The 17,845-nt window shown below is 51.1% G+C and overlaps 1 protein-coding gene and 1 pseudogene across 2 annotated transcripts; one reads left to right on the plus strand and one right to left on the minus strand.

The window, feature by feature from the left end:
- Positions 1–1,703: 1,703 nt before the first annotated feature.
- On the plus strand, positions 1,704–4,392 carry LOC131486703 (nucleoside diphosphate kinase A-like; annotated as a pseudogene).
- A 6,236-nt stretch (positions 4,393–10,628) lies between these two features.
- On the minus strand, positions 10,629–17,130 carry BATF2 (basic leucine zipper ATF-like transcription factor 2). 2 transcript variants are annotated; one of them, XM_058689585.1, is made up of 3 exons: positions 16,927–17,130; positions 15,511–15,612; positions 10,629–12,270 (listed from the first exon to the last, which is right to left on the minus strand). In XM_058689585.1, the coding sequence occupies exons 1-3, from the start codon at positions 16,963–16,965 to the stop codon at positions 11,590–11,592; spliced, it is 822 nt and encodes a 273-aa protein (XP_058545568.1). In that variant the 5' UTR covers positions 16,966–17,130; the 3' UTR covers positions 10,629–11,589. The 2 variants fall into 2 exon arrangements, with proteins under 2 accessions (XP_058545568.1, XP_058545567.1); XM_058689584.1 differs by having other exon boundaries at positions 10,629–12,273; positions 16,927–17,129.
- Between the last annotated feature and the right edge of the window lie 715 nt (positions 17,131–17,845).

Raw genomic sequence — 17,845 nt, forward strand, 5'->3', positions numbered from 1 at the left:
GAGAGTGGCAGGACACAGAGTTAATGAAGGAGACAAGGGCTGGATCATGGAGAAGCTTGGCTCATACACTTGAATTTATCCCCAAAGCTATAAGGTGCTTTTATTTTATTTACCTATTTTTTAATGAATATTTCTCTTTCCTTTCATTGATCTTTTTTTTTTTTTTAATGTTTCATTTTTGAGAAAGAGACAGAAGGCAAGCAGGGGAGGGGCAGACAGAGAGGGAGACACAGAATCTGAAGCAGGCTCCAGGCTGCGAGCTGGCAGTACAGAGTCCGATGTGGGGTTTGAACCCCGGAACAGTGAGATCGTGACCTGAGCCAAAATTGAACGCTTACAACTGAGCCACCCAGACGTCCCCATAAGGTGCTTTTAACAGTTAGATTTTGAGGGTGCCTGGGTGGCTCAGTCGGGTAAGTGTCTGACTTTGGCTCAAGCCATGATTTCCTGATTTGTGACTTTGAGCCCCTGGCCCGGCTCTGTGCTGACAGCTTAGAACCTGCAGCCTGCTTCAGATTCTGAGTCTCCCTCTCTCTCTGCCCCTCCCCCACTCACACCCTGTGTCTCTCTGTCTCAAAAATAAATAAACATTTTTTTTTAAAGTTAGATTTTGGTTTTAGAAGTGCCTTGCTTTTCTGCTCTGTTGATTCTAACTCCATCTTCAAGGTCCATCTCAAAGGCCACCTCCTTTGGGAAGTCCTCTCTAATCATCCTAACCAGAAACTTTGGCTCCTTCCTGGGGTTCTTCACCCATCTTTTGTACTTACTATCAGTCTGCCTGGAGGGTGGGAACTATCATTCACCCCACTTTGGGCTCCTCGTGACACTTGCCACAGGGTCAACACATAGAAGGTGCTAATAAATACTTCATGAGGGGTACCTGGGTGGCTCAGTCAGTTAAGCCTCTGGCTTTGGCTCAGGTCATGATCTCACGGCTTGTGAGTTTGAGCCCCGCGTCGGACTCTGTGCTGACAGCTCAGAGCCTGGAGCCTGCTTCCGATTCTGTGTCTCCCTCTCTCTCTGCCCCTCCTCCCCTGCTCGTGCCCTGTCTCTTGCTCCTTCAAAAATAAATAAACGCTAACAAATTAAAAATAAATAAATACACAAATACTCGATGAATGTGAATGAATTTGTGAATAGAAGTTTTCTGGGCAGCCCAGCTCCAGAATCTGTCAGATTATACTAGTGGTTCTCAAATTTAAGTATTTGTCAGAATCACCTAGAGGGCTTGTGGATTGCTGGGCTTAGCCCCCAAGTTTCTGATTCATAGGTCTGGGAAGGAGAAGGGGACTGAAAATTTGCATGTTGGACATGCAAAAGAAGTTCCCAGGTGATCATGCTGCTGCTGCTGAGGACCACACTCAAGGAACCTTTGATGTGGCGGTGGTTACAATTCAGGTGCTTCTCACAGACAAGCCCTGGACTGGGCATTGTCACGGGGCCCTCTTTGCTGCTGTTGCTGCTGTTTCTTGTCTGACCACCTGAAGCTTCAGTGGATCCCTTCAGGGGATTTCCTTAGTCTTTACTCTGTCCCACCCCTTGGAGCTGGAGCTGGGCATTACAGTGCCCTCTCCTGGTCCTTTTCTCCCAGGGACTCCCTAAGGCTTCTCAGAGGGAGCGTGGTCACATGGGTTCCTTAACAGGCTTCCCTCCCATTGAATAGCTCCACCAGCGAGCCCCAGAGGACAGGACAAATCCCGAGTATGACCCATGAAGAAGCCTGGGATATAACGTGGCTCTTTCTGATAAGGTCAGAAAGGGGTCTTGTCCCCTTTAAGACCCCTGCTTCCTGGGCCTCTGCAGTGCCCCCATCTCCCTCCCCCAGGGTGGGAAGAAGCCACTAAATTAACAGCTCCACTTCCTGCAGCACCTGGGGCTCTGCCTCCCCTGAGCCCCCGCCACCTCCCTTCCGGCTTCCCAGGTCAATTACCAGAGTCAGGCGACGTTGGATGTTCTTCAGGTCTCATCTCGAGGGGACTGGAGACCAGGAAAAACCGGCTCAGAGAGGCAACCCTGGGGGTAGGAGGAGGGGAGGAGGAGTGGTTCCTAAGGGAAACTATCATTTGATTGGCTGTTTTTCTCTCCTTCTTTGAGTGTTGGCTCACAGCAAGTCTGTGACACCCTGTGACTACCCAAGTGTGAGCCTTGTAGAGCTCAGCGATGCAATGGGTTGGGCTAGGGCTGCTCAAAGAGGCCTCAGAATCCTTCTGGGCTTCTCCGGTGCCGGCAGCCCCAGAGGGGCTGCGGGAGTTACAGCCTGAGCAGCTGGAGGGCTGTCTATCCCCAGGACTATGGCCAGCAGTGAACACACCTGTCATTGCCATCAAGCCCTGATGGGGTCCAGCGCAGCCTCGTGGAAGAGATCACCAAGTGTTTTGAGCAAAAGGGATTCTCCTCACTGCTATGAAATCAATTCAGGCTTCTGAAGACCTTCTCAAGGAACACCACATTGACCTGAAGGACCGTCCGTTCCTTGCCGGCCTGGTGAAGTACATTCAATCAGGGCCTGTGGTTGCCATGGTCTGGGAGGGGTTGAATGTGGTGAAGACAGGACAAGTGATGCTCAGGGAGACCAACCCTGCAGACTCCAAACCTGGGACCATCCGTGGGACTTTTGCATCCAAGTTGGCAGTGATTCCGTGCAAAGTGCAGAGAAGAAGGTTGGCTTATGGTTTCAGCCTGAAGAGCTGGTAGATTGGAAGAGCTGGGCTTAGAACCGGATCCATGAGTGACAAGAGAACCAACCTCAGTGCTTTGCCCATTCCACTCCCTCTCCCTCCCTTGAGCAGTGGGCCAGGCTCTAGCAAATTTAGCTATTTTTGAGAACTTCCTTATAATCTGGAGGGGAACTCTTGGAGCTGGATATGCTCCCTATAGAGTATTATTATGTTTTATCACCCCCTCTCCCCCCACAAAGAAGAATCTTCTGGGCTCAGCTTAGACCTTGGAGGCCTTTGTGAATTCAGTAAAGAGAGCTAACTTCTGCGGGCGGTGGCTGCCATAGGACAGAAGCAGCGAACCTCAGCAAGGAGGTGGGAGAGACTCTGGAGAAACCTCTTTAGAAGACGGATGCTTGGAAAGAGTTCATGTTTGGACCTAGCCGGGAGACTGAGCCCTTAGAGGCTCAAGTGTGCCGAGAATCTTCCACAGAAACTGATCTAGACACTGGGTCCCAGGCCCGGACCAGGGAGTCACATTGCCAGGGGGACCGGGATGGGGGACATTCTGCATTGTACCAAAGATTCCAAGTGATTTTTGTCTAAATTTAAAAAAATATATGTGTGTATATAATGAAAATCTACAAACAGACAGAAAAGTGATATACCCACCTTCTAGACTGTCATTCCAATTTAACTCTATTTGCTTCATCACATACCCATTCCACCCACCCACCCATCCTTCTTTCCCCCCAACAATTCGTTCTTTTTTTGAGGCATTTCAAAGAAGTTGCAGACATCAGTATACTTCCTGTAAATACTTCAGCATGCACTTCATTAAATGGGGATCAGTATTGATTTACAAGTTTTTACTTTTGAGAGGAGATTTACATAAAATGAAATGCCTCAATCTTAAGCGTACATTTGCTACATGTTACCAAATGCATTTACCTGTGTAACCCAAATCCCTATCAAGATATGGAACGTTACCAACATGCCAAAAAGTTCCCCCTTCCTACTCAATCCCTGCCCTACTCAATCCCTTCCTACTCAGTGCCCCTTCCTACTCAATCCCTGCCCTCACTTCATCCCCCACCTCCACCCCAGAGGTACCACTAACCTAATTTTTTTCCATCATAGATTGTTTGCTTGTTTTGGGACTTTATATAATTGAAAGCATATAGTGTATACTATTTTGTGTAAAGCTTCTTCTGCTCAATGTAATGTTTTTGAGATTTATCCATATTGGTGCAGTTTGTTCCTTTTAATTGCTGAATAATATTGTATTGTATGAACATACTACAGTTTCTTTACCCATTTTCCAACTGTTGGGCATAACTAGTATGGTGATGGTGTTGTAGAGTAGTTCAGGACAGAGGAAATGCCCATGATATTCTATTAACAAACATGTCAGGGGGCACCTGGGTGGCTCAGTTGGTTAAGCGGCCAGGTTATAAGCAGCTCAGGTTATGATCTCGCGGTTCATGAGTCCGAACCCCCTGTTGGGCTCCGTGTGGACAGCTCAGATCCTGGAGCCTGCTTCAGATTCTGTGTTTCTGTCTCTCTCTACCCCTCCCCTGCTCATGCTCCGTCTCTCTCTCTCTCTCTCTCTCTCAAAAATAAATTTAAAAACAGTAAAAATTTAAAAAAAAAGAAAAAAATTTCAGGATACAAAATTTATATGCAATATGATCACAACTGTGTGAAGAAAATAATTCATAAAAATATGCTAAAATGTTAACAGTGGGTTTTCTGTGCTCTAAATTTTTAAAATTAATTTAATTTTATTTATTTTTATAAATAATTATAGATTTGGAAGAAGCTGTCAAGGTGGTACAAAGAAATCCCATACACTTCATCCACTGTCCTCGATGGTTGCATCTTACATGACTTAGTACAATATTAAAACCAGAAAAATGTCCTTGCTATAACGTGTGTGTATAGTTCTGTATCATTCATTCACACATGTAAATTCATATAACCACCACATGCAAGGTACAGAATTGTTTCATCACCTCAAAGATGCAACCCTTTATAGCCACACCCATCTCCTCTCCCACCATCCCTAAGCCTTTGCAACCATTAATCTGTTTTCCATCTCTATAATTTTGGCATTTGGGAATGTTACATAACTGGAATCATATAGTGTGTGGCTTCTTGAGATTGGCTTTTTTCACTCAGCATAATGTCCTTGAGACCCATCAAAGTTGTTAGGTGTATCTGTAGTTCATTCCTTTTAATTGCTGAGTAGTATTCATTCAATGGTATAAGTAATTCTGCTCACCTGCTTTTCAAATTTCCTACTGAGTATGAAATATTTTAATTCTCAGGAAAAAGGAAAAGTACTGATAAGCAGGGGCAACGCATAGAGAAGCTGTTCATGCCTTCAAGGGAATGTTGTGTTGAATTAAATAATAGAATTTTAGACTTGGAGTGCCCTTGAAAGTCACCTGGGTAAGTTTTTCACTTTGCAGGAGTTTTCCCTGCAATATCCTGACAGGTAGCTGTGCAGCCTCTGTGTGGATACTCCTAGTGATGGGGAACTCACTATCAAATAAAGCAGCTCCTTCAATTGATAACAAGATATGCCTTTCTTCCTGGAGTTTGGGCATGACTGAGAGAAGATCTTCTGTCATAGGTTGTTTTTATCCTGCCTGGGCTCTCTTCCCTATCTCCCCTAACCAAGCCCAAACAGTGAGTGAAGCCTGCAGAGCCTGAGCAAGCTATTGGATATGCTAAGTCCAGGAATGACCTCTCTGGGGAGATTTCAGTATTCACTGGCTTAGAAAAATAAGAGCTGCAGACCTTTTAAAATGGAATGAAATTCTGCATGAGGACACACACACACACACACACACCCATGGTCCTCTAGGAATAGTCTCCTTTCTGCCTTGAAGGTTGCCCCCCAGAAGGCACTGAACCACTAATCCAAGAGGAAAGGTCTCAGATTCTCTCCTTCTTCCAGTCCCCAGGATCAGACCTGAGATCAATTCCTTTCCCTTCCGCTTTCCTTGAGAGCAGACTCTGATCTGTCCATGGTTCTGATTGTTAATATATTTCACTTGAGGGCAAGGCATGGGTTCTTGCGTTCCTTCATGATAACTAATATACATTGAGCACTTATTATGCCCCAGGGACTGTGATGTCCTTACATTCAGCCTCTTTTTATTGTGGTCTTCCAGACATAAGGAAAAAGAGCACAGATCATAAACATACAACACAATGAATTTTCATACAGCGAATGTATTCATGTAACCAAAACAAAGATCTGGAAACCGAACATTATGAGATTAGTTTTTTCCTACTTTTGAACTTTACATAAATGGATCATACAAATTGTCTTCTCTTTTGTGTCTGGCTTCTATTATGCTTGGGAAGTTTATTCATATTGTTCTAGATAGTTGTAGTTTGTTCATTCTTGTTGTCATGTAGCATTACCTTGTGTAAGACATTATGCAATTTATTCGTTCCGCTGCTGATGGGGTATTTGAGTTGTTTCCAGTTTTCTGCCATTATGAATATTGCTGATATAAACACTCTTGTTCATATATTTTGGCAAACATATGCTTTTCTATAACATATATTAGATACACATGTATAGAGGAGTATGTATACACATACACACATATACATCGGGTGGACTGCAGTGCGTTTTTAAATTCCCATTTTCAGATGAGAAAACTTAGGCTTGAAGAAATTGAGCCAGAAAGTAGTGGAGCTGGGCTGCAAATCCCATCCCGTCTGGCATTGGAGCTCAAGCTCTCTATCCGTCATGTTTTACTGCCTCCTGGCACACAGGCCATTTAGAGGTACTCATGATGTGCCAGGCTGGCTGCTGCCACTGAGGGAAATAAAAAAAGAGAGGAATGCACAGTCACTCTAGAAGGAAAACGATGGATGTTGGTAAGGCACATGGGTGTGACAAGAAGTCTAAGGAAAAAGGGGTCGTTTGTATCTTGGAAGATCCTTTAGGAGGCTTCCTAAAGGAAAAAGCATCTAAAGAGAAAAGATGGGGGAAGATTCTGGGCATGCCAGGGTGAAGGGAACGAGTGCCAGGCTGAGAGAGTCTGAGGGCACAAGAAGAGTGAGTCCTCATATAATCGTAGCCGCAAGGGCCCTCAGAGATCACCTTGTCCAGTCACCATTGTCCACTCACCCATTTTTGCATTGCTGGATTCCAAATTTATATAGCCAGTCTTGACCATCTCTCTGATCTCCAAACTCTTTTCTTTTTAGTTGGGTGACAAATCTGCATTTCAAATTTAACATTGCCAATTGGGGCGCCTGGGTGGCGCAGTCGGTTAAGCGTCCGACTTCAGCCAGGTCACGATCTCGCGGTCCGTGAGTTCGAGCCCCGCGTCAGGCTCTGGGCTGATGGCTCGGAGCCTGGAGCCTGTTTCCGATTCTGTGTCTCCCTCTCTGCCCCTCCCCCATTCATGCTCTGTCTCTCTCTGTCCCAAAAATAAATAAAAAATGTTGAAAAAAAAAAATTTAAAAAAAAAAAAAAAAACAAATTTAACATTGCCAAGACAGGGCTCCCAACCCTGTCCACTCACACTCACTCCAAACTGCTCCTCTTCCAATCTTTCTTGCTCTTAGGAACTACCAGCCACTAATTACTCAGGCTCCAGACCACAGCATCATCCTTCCTTCCTTCCTTTCCCATACCCAACCCATGAGCACTCCCCCTCAGCTGTATCTACAAAGCACATCCTGAATCTGGTCTCTCCTTACCACCTCCCCGCGACCTCTCTGGTCACAACTGTCACCATCGCTCACCTGGACAACTGCAACAACATCCTCCCTGCCTTCCTGTTTCTGTGTTCTTCCCGAAGGCCACAAGGAGAAGCCTACTTTGCCTCTTCCAGCTTCTGGTGGCTCCAGATGTTCATTGGCTTGGGACTTCCTAACTCCAATCTCTACTCTGTCTTCACGTGGCCTTCTTCCCTGCAGCTTCTCTCCCTATTATTGGTGACTTCCTCTTATTTTTTTTTTTTAAATTTTTTTTTCAACGTTTTTTATTTATTTTTGGGACAGAGAGAGACAGAGCATGAACGGGGGGGGGGGGCAGAGAGAGAGGGAGACACAGAATCGGAAACAGGCTCCAGGCTCCGAGCCATCAGCCCAGAGCCTGACGCGGGGCTCGAACTCACGGACCGCGAGATCGTGACCTGGCTGAAGTCGGACGCTTAACCGACTGCGCCACCCAGGCGCCCCAACTTCCTCTTATTTTTTTAGGGCCAACCTGGATGATCCACGATGATCTCATCTTAAGACCCTTCACTTAATTACATCTGCAAAGATCTTTTTTCCAAATAAGGTCACATGCATAGCTCCTGGGTGGACATACCTTTTAGGAAGCCAAAAGGTACTGTACAACCCAGTGCAGAGGTGAAACTCAAAAGAAAAAAAAAAGCTGAAAGAGTGTAAACTGAGTTTAAACTTTAGTCCTCCAGTGAGCGATTCCTTTTCAAAGCATAGAAGACTCCTGCCCTGCACATACTTGCTATTTTCAGCACTGACTGTCCACGCATCACTTCAAAGGTCATTGTGAGGAGGGAGTGTCTGCATTGTGCTCGCTGCAAGGCTAATTCGGGGCTATGAGTCTAGCCAGGGGCATTGCTGCAACCCCAAACCCATCAGATCCTCTCTGCTCATTACTGGGGGGGGGGGGGTATTGCCACTACGATTAAGGGGCCAAAATAGTTTCTTTCCAGAAAATGACCTTTCCAAAGAGAGTCACCTGCTATGCAGATAGTGAAAGGAAAAAGAAGGGTGCCTGGGTGGCTCAGTTGGTTAAGTATCTGACTTGGAATCAGGTCATGATGTCGTGGTTCAAGAGTTTGAGCCCCGCGTCAGGCTCTGTGCTGACAGCTGTGAGCCTGGAGCCTGCAGCCTGCTTCATATTCTATGTTTCCCTCTCTGCCCCTCCTCTGCTCTCTCTCTTTCCCTCCCTCTCTCTCAAAAATAAATAAACATTTAAAAATTTAAAAAAAAAGAAAGGAAAAAGAAGGGGTCCAAGAATGGTAGGCAGCCTCTAAGACGGATGTTCCCTCAATGATCCCCCCTCCTGGTTTTTATGTCTACATGTCGTCCCCTCCCCCTCAAGCATGGCCTGGATCTAGTGACTTCCCTCTACTAAATACAATACAGTAAGAATGTCAGGATCTTATTTCCGAAATTAGGTCACAAAAGACTGTGGCTTCTGTACTGCTCACCTTGCCTCACTCTCTAGCTTCCTTGCTTCTAGGGAAGCCAGCTTCCATATCAAGCCGCCCTGTGGGAGGCCCGTGTGGCGAGGAACTGATATCTCTAGCCAACAGCCTGCAAGAACCCGAGGTCCTTGGTCCAGCAGCCCTCAGAGAACTAAAGCCCGCCAACAGCCTTGTGAGCAAGCTTGGAAGTGGACCTTCCAAGGCCGGCAGACAAGCCACGGGAGTGAGCTTCGAACCTGATCTCCTCTACCCCCAGCTGAACCTTCCCATGTTGCCGCCTCAGCCAACGCTTTGATTGGGGCCTGTGGGAGACCCTGAGCCCCAGGCCCCCAGCTACGCTGTGCCCACAGAATCTGTGAGATGATAAACACTCATCGGTGAAGCCGCTAAGTTTTGGAGTCATTTGTTGTACAGCGATAGATACACCCAGATGTAAATTTCTAGGCTCTACTCAACCACGTGGAAGGCTCAGGCTATAACCGTAGCTATGTTGACAAATTCGAGGATTCACAGATATTAGCTCATATCCCTTCTGGGGAGAATCTACAACATCTCCTCCCACTCCTTTTTATATTTTTAAAGAAACAGAATATCAAACTATAGTGACAGTTACACATTCTTTTTTTTTTTTTTTCTCCCCCGGCTTAATGTGTTAGGAGCATTTTCTCATCTCATTAACTGTACTTCGAAGCATTATTTATTCCTCGCGCCTCTCCGGCAGCCCATTTGATGAGTGCACCAACGTTAATTTAGTCACTTCCCCTCTTTCATGTTTTGAGCTCAAGATGGGGTTTTAACTCTTCGGTTCACGTCTATCGGTGCATGCTGGCCCCTTCAAGCAGGGCTTGTGGGGAGAGGGGGTCTGGGGTATGGGGTAGGGAGAAGGCAGGATCACCTATGTTTAAGTGTTTCTCATGCTGCATCAAGCCTATAACACTTCCTGGCTACGTGTCCTTTGCTTGTTACTTAACACCCCCAGGCCTCAGTTTCCCTTTCTGAACAGTGGGAAGAACAACCGTACCTACCTCACAGAGTTATTAGAGGCACAACCCGGGGGTTAACCCAGGTGAAACACAGCACCGTACCTGACAAATTTTAGGTCATACGGACACAAGCCAGACCACAGTGTCCTCACACACAGGGCCTGCCCCTCGTTAAGTCTCAGTCCATGGCGCATGATATCAACTCTTGTCCCAGACTCCCGCTGACCTTCAGTGAAAAGTATCTTGGCTTTCCTCCCACCAGTCTGCTCTCCATGAACCTGTGGTTCAGACCCCCCACCCCCGGCACCACCCACAATCCTGAAACCATCACCCTTGGTCTAGCTGCGTGGCCCCGGACAAGTACATCCCATCTCTGGGCCTCGGCTTCCTCATCCGCAATATGGGGAGGGGGTTAGATTGGGAGGCCCATGAGGGATTGCCCACCTCTAAGACCCTAGACTATTCCCTCTTCTTTCAAAGGCCCTTCAGTTTCAATCATGCAGAGTACAGTCAGAGCTTTAAAAAAAACTAGCCAAATCGGGGCACCTGGGTGGCGCAGTCGGTTAAGCGTCCGACTTCAGCCAGGTCACGATCTCGCGGTCCGTGAGTTCGAGCCCCGCGTCAGGCTCTGGGCTGATGGCTCGGAGCCTGGAGCCTGTTTCCGATTCTGTGTCTCCCTCTCTCTCTGCCCCTCCCCCGTTCATGCTCTGTCTCTCTCTGTCCCAAAAATAAATTAAAAAAAAAAAAAAAAAAAAAACTAGCCAAAGCAAAAAGACTTGGAAAACACTTTAATGTATTTACCACAACACGTACGCCAAGACGTGCTCAGCATCTTGGAGCGTGTCAAATACTTGCATAGTGTCTGTATGAGAATCCAGGTGGAGGATTGGGGTTTCTCAGCTCAGGCCCCTTACAGAGCTTGGGCTGAGTCTGAGTGAGAACCCCCACCCCCAATCCCAGCCAATACTACAGCTGAGCTCCTGCCTGGGAAAGGCAGGGAGCTGTTTGGGAAGAGCCTGGAGAGCTGACCCTGGAGACTCTCCTATAGAGGTCTTGGCATGTCTATAGGTGCCCCTCCAGCAGACATCCCCGGGGAGACTGTTCTAGGCTTCTCCCCAACTCCAACTCACAAGTGCGGTTCCTTGGCACCGAACGCGCGGCTAGGGAAGAAAGAGTCCGCTTCCGGGCTCCTGCTTGGCTGGCCTCTCCCCATCTAGGCCTGGACTCTGGACCAGCCCCAGTAGGGCGAGGTGTCAAGGACTGCAGGGGTCTGTGGCCCTGGGAGGCACAGACCAGAAGAAAGGTCTCCTCCTTGCTCCCGGCACTTCAACCTCTTCACACCAGCCCCCGCTTTCTAGGACGTCAGTTCCTAGGGTGCCCGGGGCCAGGATCCCACCAAGGAAAGGAGGAGCAGATGGTGGGGTTTCAGAGCCCACAAAAGGCCACGTGACCTTGGGCACATCACACGGCTTCTCTGGCCTCTATCTCCTGATCTAAAAAAGGGGAGCGACGATCCGGATTTTGCGCAGTGACCACAGACTCGACATAAGATAATAGCAGTGACAGGGCCCGGCAGAGTGGTGGGCAGCAGGAATGACTCTCTTTTCTTGGTGAAATGCTGGGCCGGCGGGTCAGCCAGGAAAGGCAACCTCCAGGGGTGATGGAGGAGGTCCCTGTGTGCTATGGCTGCTCCTTCAGCCCCAGGAAGGGGCTGGCTCAGCTCCAGGGGGTGGTTTAGAAGTGAACTTGAGCAGAGGAGAGCAGGGGGAAGGCCAGGAGTGGGTGGGGACTGGGATCCACACCCAGCCCTTGCTGGTCTGCTGCTGCTGACACAGGCCTGTGCTCCCTACCCTGCAGGCCGGCCAGCCCCAGAGCAGGTGAGGCGCTGTCAGGTGGGGACCCCAGCTTCCCCCTGGTGGGGTGCTCCACCCCAAGGGGCTGTAGAGGGGCAGGTTGGGCTGGGGGGCTGGGCAGGAGGGTGTCGAGCTTGGAGGAAGGCCTTAGCAGGCTGGAGCCAGTGGGCGAGGCTGACTGGACGGGGCTGGGGGACAGCTGGGGAAGGGGTGCGGGGGCCGCGGGGGAGCCAAGGGACAGAGAAGGCAGAGGCGACAGGAGGAGGCCAGGGGAGCTATGAGGCCGCAGATGTGAAGAGAGCTGGTGAGCCGAGGGAGAAGAGACGGGGGTCTGGAACAGGCCCGGCTGTTCCTGGAAGCCGTATTGTCCACAGGGCATGGGGTCCGGGGGCTGCTCAGTCTGGCCCCAGCAGCCAGGGGGCACCGGAGCCAGGCAGTTGGCACAGTCCATCAGGCACAGCCGCTCGTGCGCGTGCAGGGTCCGGCTCCACCACCCCAGCTCAGCTTGCAGAGTCTGGATCTCCTTCCGCAGCAAGCGGTTGTGTTTCTCCAGCGTCTCGTGCTGCTGGGGGCAGAAGCAGAAGGGTGGGGAAGGGGGTGTCAGCCGGCATTAGGGTCCCAGCACGAGCCCCGTACCCTGCCCCCAGGCTCCTTCACTTAGGAGGGAAGATATTACTACCGTCTGAATGTCTAAGCCAAGGGCCCCTTGGCTCCTCCTCTCTGGCCAGCTCTTCGCCACCGCCCGCCACGTCTTGCCTACGGGGGTAGATTGGGCTGCCCTCCATCCCCGCCACCAGTTCCCTGAGCCAGCCGTGCTCCGCCAGCCTGTCACCTCCACTCACCTGGGAGCTCTACCGGCTGGGGCGCCCCTCAAACCACTCTGTTCCTTCGGCCCAGAGGAGCCATCCGGCAATTGCATCATCGACCGGACGTTAAAGGCTCCCACACCTCCCTGTGCTCACACCTCCCGCTCCCTTTCACTTCCTGTCCCTCCAACGGACTCTGCTTTCTGCCACACTTCCTGTCTCCTCTACCTGGGCACCCTTCCAGCAACCTCCTCTCCCGGGCTGATCCCGATGTGGCCTTCTCATGACAACCGAGAGGTCATTCTGTCGTACGCACCTCTGGGCTGCTTCGTGTCACCGCCAGACCTCCCCAGGGCCCAGGACTCACCCACTGAGGCACTGTGGGAGGAGCCCAGGGTAGTGGTTCACAGGGCGACTGTGCTCTCTCCAGCACCCCCGAGTCAGCGTCTGTTAGGATCTGTTCTGCTGGACGCTGGGTCCTGAGAACCCCCTTGATAGCACGCAGTTCTAAACAACCATTTACAGCGACAGCAACAAAAGAACTTTCTTTCCACGGCTCCCAAGGCTGAGGGACTTCCTCTGGTCCCCTCCCCAACCTCATCTCTTTCGTGGACAATTTTTAAAAGAGGAGGCAAGGATGTTTTACATAAAAATGTCGCTTCGGGCATGAACTCAAAATTCTAACGGAATCAAAGGCCCTGCTTCCAGGCTGGTCTCTGCCCGTGGAATAACGTTTTGAAAACATGTGATCAGGTCACCTCTCGCTTAAATTCTCCAGAGGCTTATGGGGCGCCTGGGCGGCTCCGTCGGCTGAGCGTCCGACCTCGGCTCAGGTCATGATCTCACAGCTCTTGAGTTCGAGCCCAGCGTCGGGCTCTGTGCTGACAGCTCGGGGCCCGGAGCCTGCTTCCGATTCTGTGCCTCCCTCTCTCTCTGCCCCTCCCCCACTCGTGCCACATCTCTGTCTCCCAAAAATAAATATTAAAAATCTTAAAAACAAATATATTCTCCAAAGGCTTCCATTCAACTCCAGAAATTGAGTCACTCATCGGTTCATTCGTTCGTTCATTGGCCACGTCCAGGCTACTCACCTGTTACCTCCTCAGGGAAGGCTTCCCTAGTTAGGTTGCCATCTCCCCCCTCCCCCTCCACCCACCCCCTGTATTTTTCCCCATAGCGCTTATCACCAGCTGACATCCCAGATGCTTCACGGACAACTTATTTGTCCGGCTGGCTCCCCCACGAAAATACGAGCCCTGGAGAGTGTGGGGTGGGCTTCCGTCTGCTGTGTTCCCAGCTGTATCTCCAATGCTTAAGACTTACACCTGTCACCCAGGAGACGCTCGATAGGCATTTCTGGGAGGAATGAATACATGAATGCATGAAGCCCCCTATCCCGGCCAGGCAGACACCCTACTGGACATCGGTCCTCACTCGGACAATCTACAGGGTGCTGCTCCCTCGCACCCAAGCCCGGGCTCCTTCATTTGCCCGCAATGCCTTTTCTTACCTCCATCCACTTGGAAAACGATTCATCCTTCAAGACCAGCTCAAATGTCATCCCTGGCATCATCCTACTGCTGCTACCCGTGTGTTACCCCCCCCCCCCCGCCCCCCCGTGTGTTCCTAGAGCGCTCTATTCTGACTCTGTCATTCGCTTCACAGGGTATTACTGAGTTCCCTCTGTTTGTCAGGCACTGTTCCGGGTGATGGGCAAATAGCAAGGAACAGAATCGTTCCCTGCCTTCGTGGCGCTCACAGTCTGGTGAGGGAGACGAGCAAATAAATATCTGAATATGTAACTGAAGTTCAGGGCTAACAAGAAAAATAGAGCGGAGTCACAAGTAGACGTCTCTTTAGATCAGATGGCTGAGAAAAGTCCTTCTGGGGAGGTAGCATTTAAACCAAACAACTGAGGGGCGCCTGGGTGGCTCCGTCGGTTAAGAGTCCGACTCCTGGTTTTGGCTCAGGTCACGATCTCGCAGTGTGTGAGTTCGAGCCCCGCGTCGGGCTCCGTGCTGACAGCACAGAGCCTGCTTGGGATTCTCTCTCTCTCCCTCTCTCTGCCCCTCCCCCACTCACTCTCTCTGTCTCTCTCTCAAAAATAAATAAATAAAACTTAAAAAAAATTTTTTTAAATTAAAATAAATAAGAAATAAACCAAACAACCGGAAAGAAGGGAAGGTCTAGCTGGGCTGTTCTCTGAGATCAGAGGGGACGGTCTACACAGAGCCCCTGAGGTTGGATGTGCTCGGCCAGTGAAAGAACAGGGAGAACAGGGCGTGGGATGTTAGGAGAGGGGGGCGGAGGGGTAGGGCCTTTGGCACGGAGGGCTGTGAATTTCACTCATCGCTATAAGGACTGAGGGGTACGCGGCCTTCCCAAGGGCCAGGTCCCGAGCCCAGGTCTTAATCCTTTCCCTGGGATGGAACTGGTGGTATCCTTGCTCTCTGCACAGAGAAAGAAGAAAAGCTCTAAGGGCCGGGTCACGATCCAAGGTCAAGTTACCATCCAAGGTCAAGAGGCAAGTACAGTGGAACCCTCTCCTGCCCCCCCACCCCCAAGGCTCCTTTGTCTCCTTTGATCTCCACAGGGGTCCTGCCAGGGGACAGGGATTATTGTCCCCATTTTTTTGGATGAGGACAGTGAGGGTGAAGGAAGTGCCTTGTAGCTATGAGTGCCGCAGCTGGCACCCTAAAGCCTGCCCACCTTAACCCTGAACCAGAGTTTCTCATAGTGTGAGTGCTGAGTTCTTCTGTTTGCCTCTACCTCTTGTCTCCTCTCTCTAGATCAGGGCGCCTTAAGGGCAGGGCTGGGCTGCAAATGCACTTTTGTGTCCCCAGAGCCCCCGCGCGCGTATCCATCTCAGCACCTGTCTCAAACTCAGGTGACCTGGAAACATGCAGCGTATAAGGGGAGCTGCTCATAGGCGGATGGAGACAAGGTGGCCGGGCCAGGTGAATGGAGTCAGGATGGGGAAAGGAAGGCAACCCCACCTGGTGCAGGGCGTCTGCTTTGTTCGTGTGCTTCTGCCGGCTGCGCTGGGCGGCCGCGCGGTTCTTCTGTTTCTTCTTCAGCCTCTGATGCTCCTCGGGGTCCTGCAGGGTGTGAGGCGGAGGGGTCAGGGGTCCCAGCAGGTCAGGGTCCCTGGCCCTCTGTCCAGGCCATCTGTAAAGCCACACCTTCCCCAGTTCAATTCCCCAGGGGACTCCTTCCTCTGTCTCCCGGGGGGGCGCACGCGCGCGCGCGCGCACGCGCACACACAGCATCCCTCCTTGCATGGCCCACCATGTTGGAACGCCAGCCTCACCCACACGTCCTGCTTACGGCCTGCGATGGGGGAGGACAAACAGAGAAGCCCAGAGCTTCAATTCGAACCCAGAGAGAACTGACTTCACACCCACACTCTCCTTACCAGCCATCTGGCTCTGGGCAAATTACTCCCTTCTCTGAGCCCAACCGCCTCAGCTGTACAACGGAGCCACCACTGCCTTCCTCACAGGCCATAAAACAGGTGTGGGCTTCACCTGCAAGGGCAGGGCCAGGGTCCGATTGGGCTGTGTGAGCCCCTGCCCAGCTCAGACCCGAAGCTGATGTTCAGTCACTCGACAAATATTTATCGAGCACCTACTGCGCGCCAGCCACTGAGCTAGGGGAACAGAGCCGCAGACGAACCAGGCAAAAACCCCTGCCCCCAAGTGGCTCACATTCCAGTGTGGCAGCAACCCGGCAGGGACGCGTGAGTGGACTCAAAAGGTTCACAGCAGGACCCCTCCCCCTGCCCTGGTCCCCACATTAGGGAGTCGAGAAAATGTAGACAAAATATTTTAACCCAAATGCCCAGAGCTTTGGAAGGTCAGGTGAGAGGGAATGTTGGAGGCCCCACAGCTCCAGTCCCCCTCCCCTAGGTCACTCTGGACATATGTTTTGAGTGTAGGGAGCTCAGGCAGGACCCTGGGCTCCCTGCTGAGGACTCTGTGCTGCTCGGTTCAAGGTCACGACAGGCCCACTCCAGGTGCTGGGGGTGCCAAGAGACTGGAGCCTGGGGGAGAGACCAGCAGTGGACAGAAAGGGGTAGGATTTCGGTACCTGGGTCCTGGGGGAGGGGCAGGGCCTCCAAGGCGAGCCAAGTCCGAGAATTTGGGGAGGGAAGAGAATGTTCCCATCAAGGCAATGAAGGGAGAGTGGGTTAGGGGACAGGTTGCTCAGAGGCCACGTTCTAAACTGGAGGCTGGCTCTGAAATAGCAGAGCCCCAAAGCCCTCATTTCAATCACCTGGGGGACCTGAAGCCCCCCAGGAGGAGGTATATGGATCCCTTGGTCACACAGCCCTGACCACATCCCTCCCTGCCCGGGAACTGGGGACCCTCGGGCATATTCCCCATCCCCTGTCCCTGGTTCCCCGTACTCACCGTCCTCGTCAGCAGCGCACTGCCCTCGCAGAGGTGCATGGCTTAGGCAAGGGGCGGGCAGAAGTGTCCCTCTGCTACTGTGACCTCCTGGTGCCCTCTGGGGGCCCTAGGAAGTGGCAGCTCTTTAAATCCCCGGTGACCACTCCGCCCCCGGCAAGACAAGTTTCAGTTTCTTCTAAAGCCACGGGCTGCTCAGAATCCCTGGCTCACGTGGCTGGAATTTCCTAACATGAACTGGCCTTCCGGTTGGGCCCCTTCTCTGGAAAGAGAATGACAGAGGGTGGCCAGAGGAGGGGGGAGACCAAAAGCCGGTTACGGGGAGGGTGTCCTGGGGGAGGGAGGGCAGGCTGCCAGGCACGGAACCAAGAGGAGAAGCCAGTAGGGGACGTAGGGCTCATGTGGGACATGGGAGAGCCTCTGGGCTCTGGAATGGCATGAGTCCAGGTTCACGGCCCACCTCTGGCACCCTGGAGCTGTGCAGCTTTGAGAAATCGATTCACCCTCTCTGAGCCTTAGTTTCTTCATCCCTAAAAGGGCACGGGGCGGCGGGGGGATGATACAAATACCCGCTCACAGGCTTCATGTAGGCACTAAGCGAGGTAATACAACCACCCCCGAACCCTCTGACACCAATGTTGAGGCGAGTGTGCAAAAATAAGCAATGGCCTTTAAATAGGAGCACAGATGGATAAATTACTGTGTTTTCATTCAACAGACCACGCAGCAGTAGAGGGAGGGATGTCTAGCAGTTAGGGGAACAGCTTCCAAGCTATGTGACTTGGGTACATAATTTCACCGTTCTGTGCCTCCCCCCCCCCCCAGATCTACAAAGCGGGGATCAAAATAATTCTGTCGTGAGCAGCAAACGAGTTCAGGAAGACAAGGCGCCTGCGACCACGCCCAGCGCGGAGTAAGAGTT

The sequence above is a fragment of the Neofelis nebulosa genome, chromosome 10 (assembly GCF_028018385.1).
Source record: "Neofelis nebulosa isolate mNeoNeb1 chromosome 10, mNeoNeb1.pri, whole genome shotgun sequence".
In the NCBI taxonomy this organism is placed as follows: domain Eukaryota; kingdom Metazoa; phylum Chordata; class Mammalia; order Carnivora; family Felidae; genus Neofelis; species Neofelis nebulosa.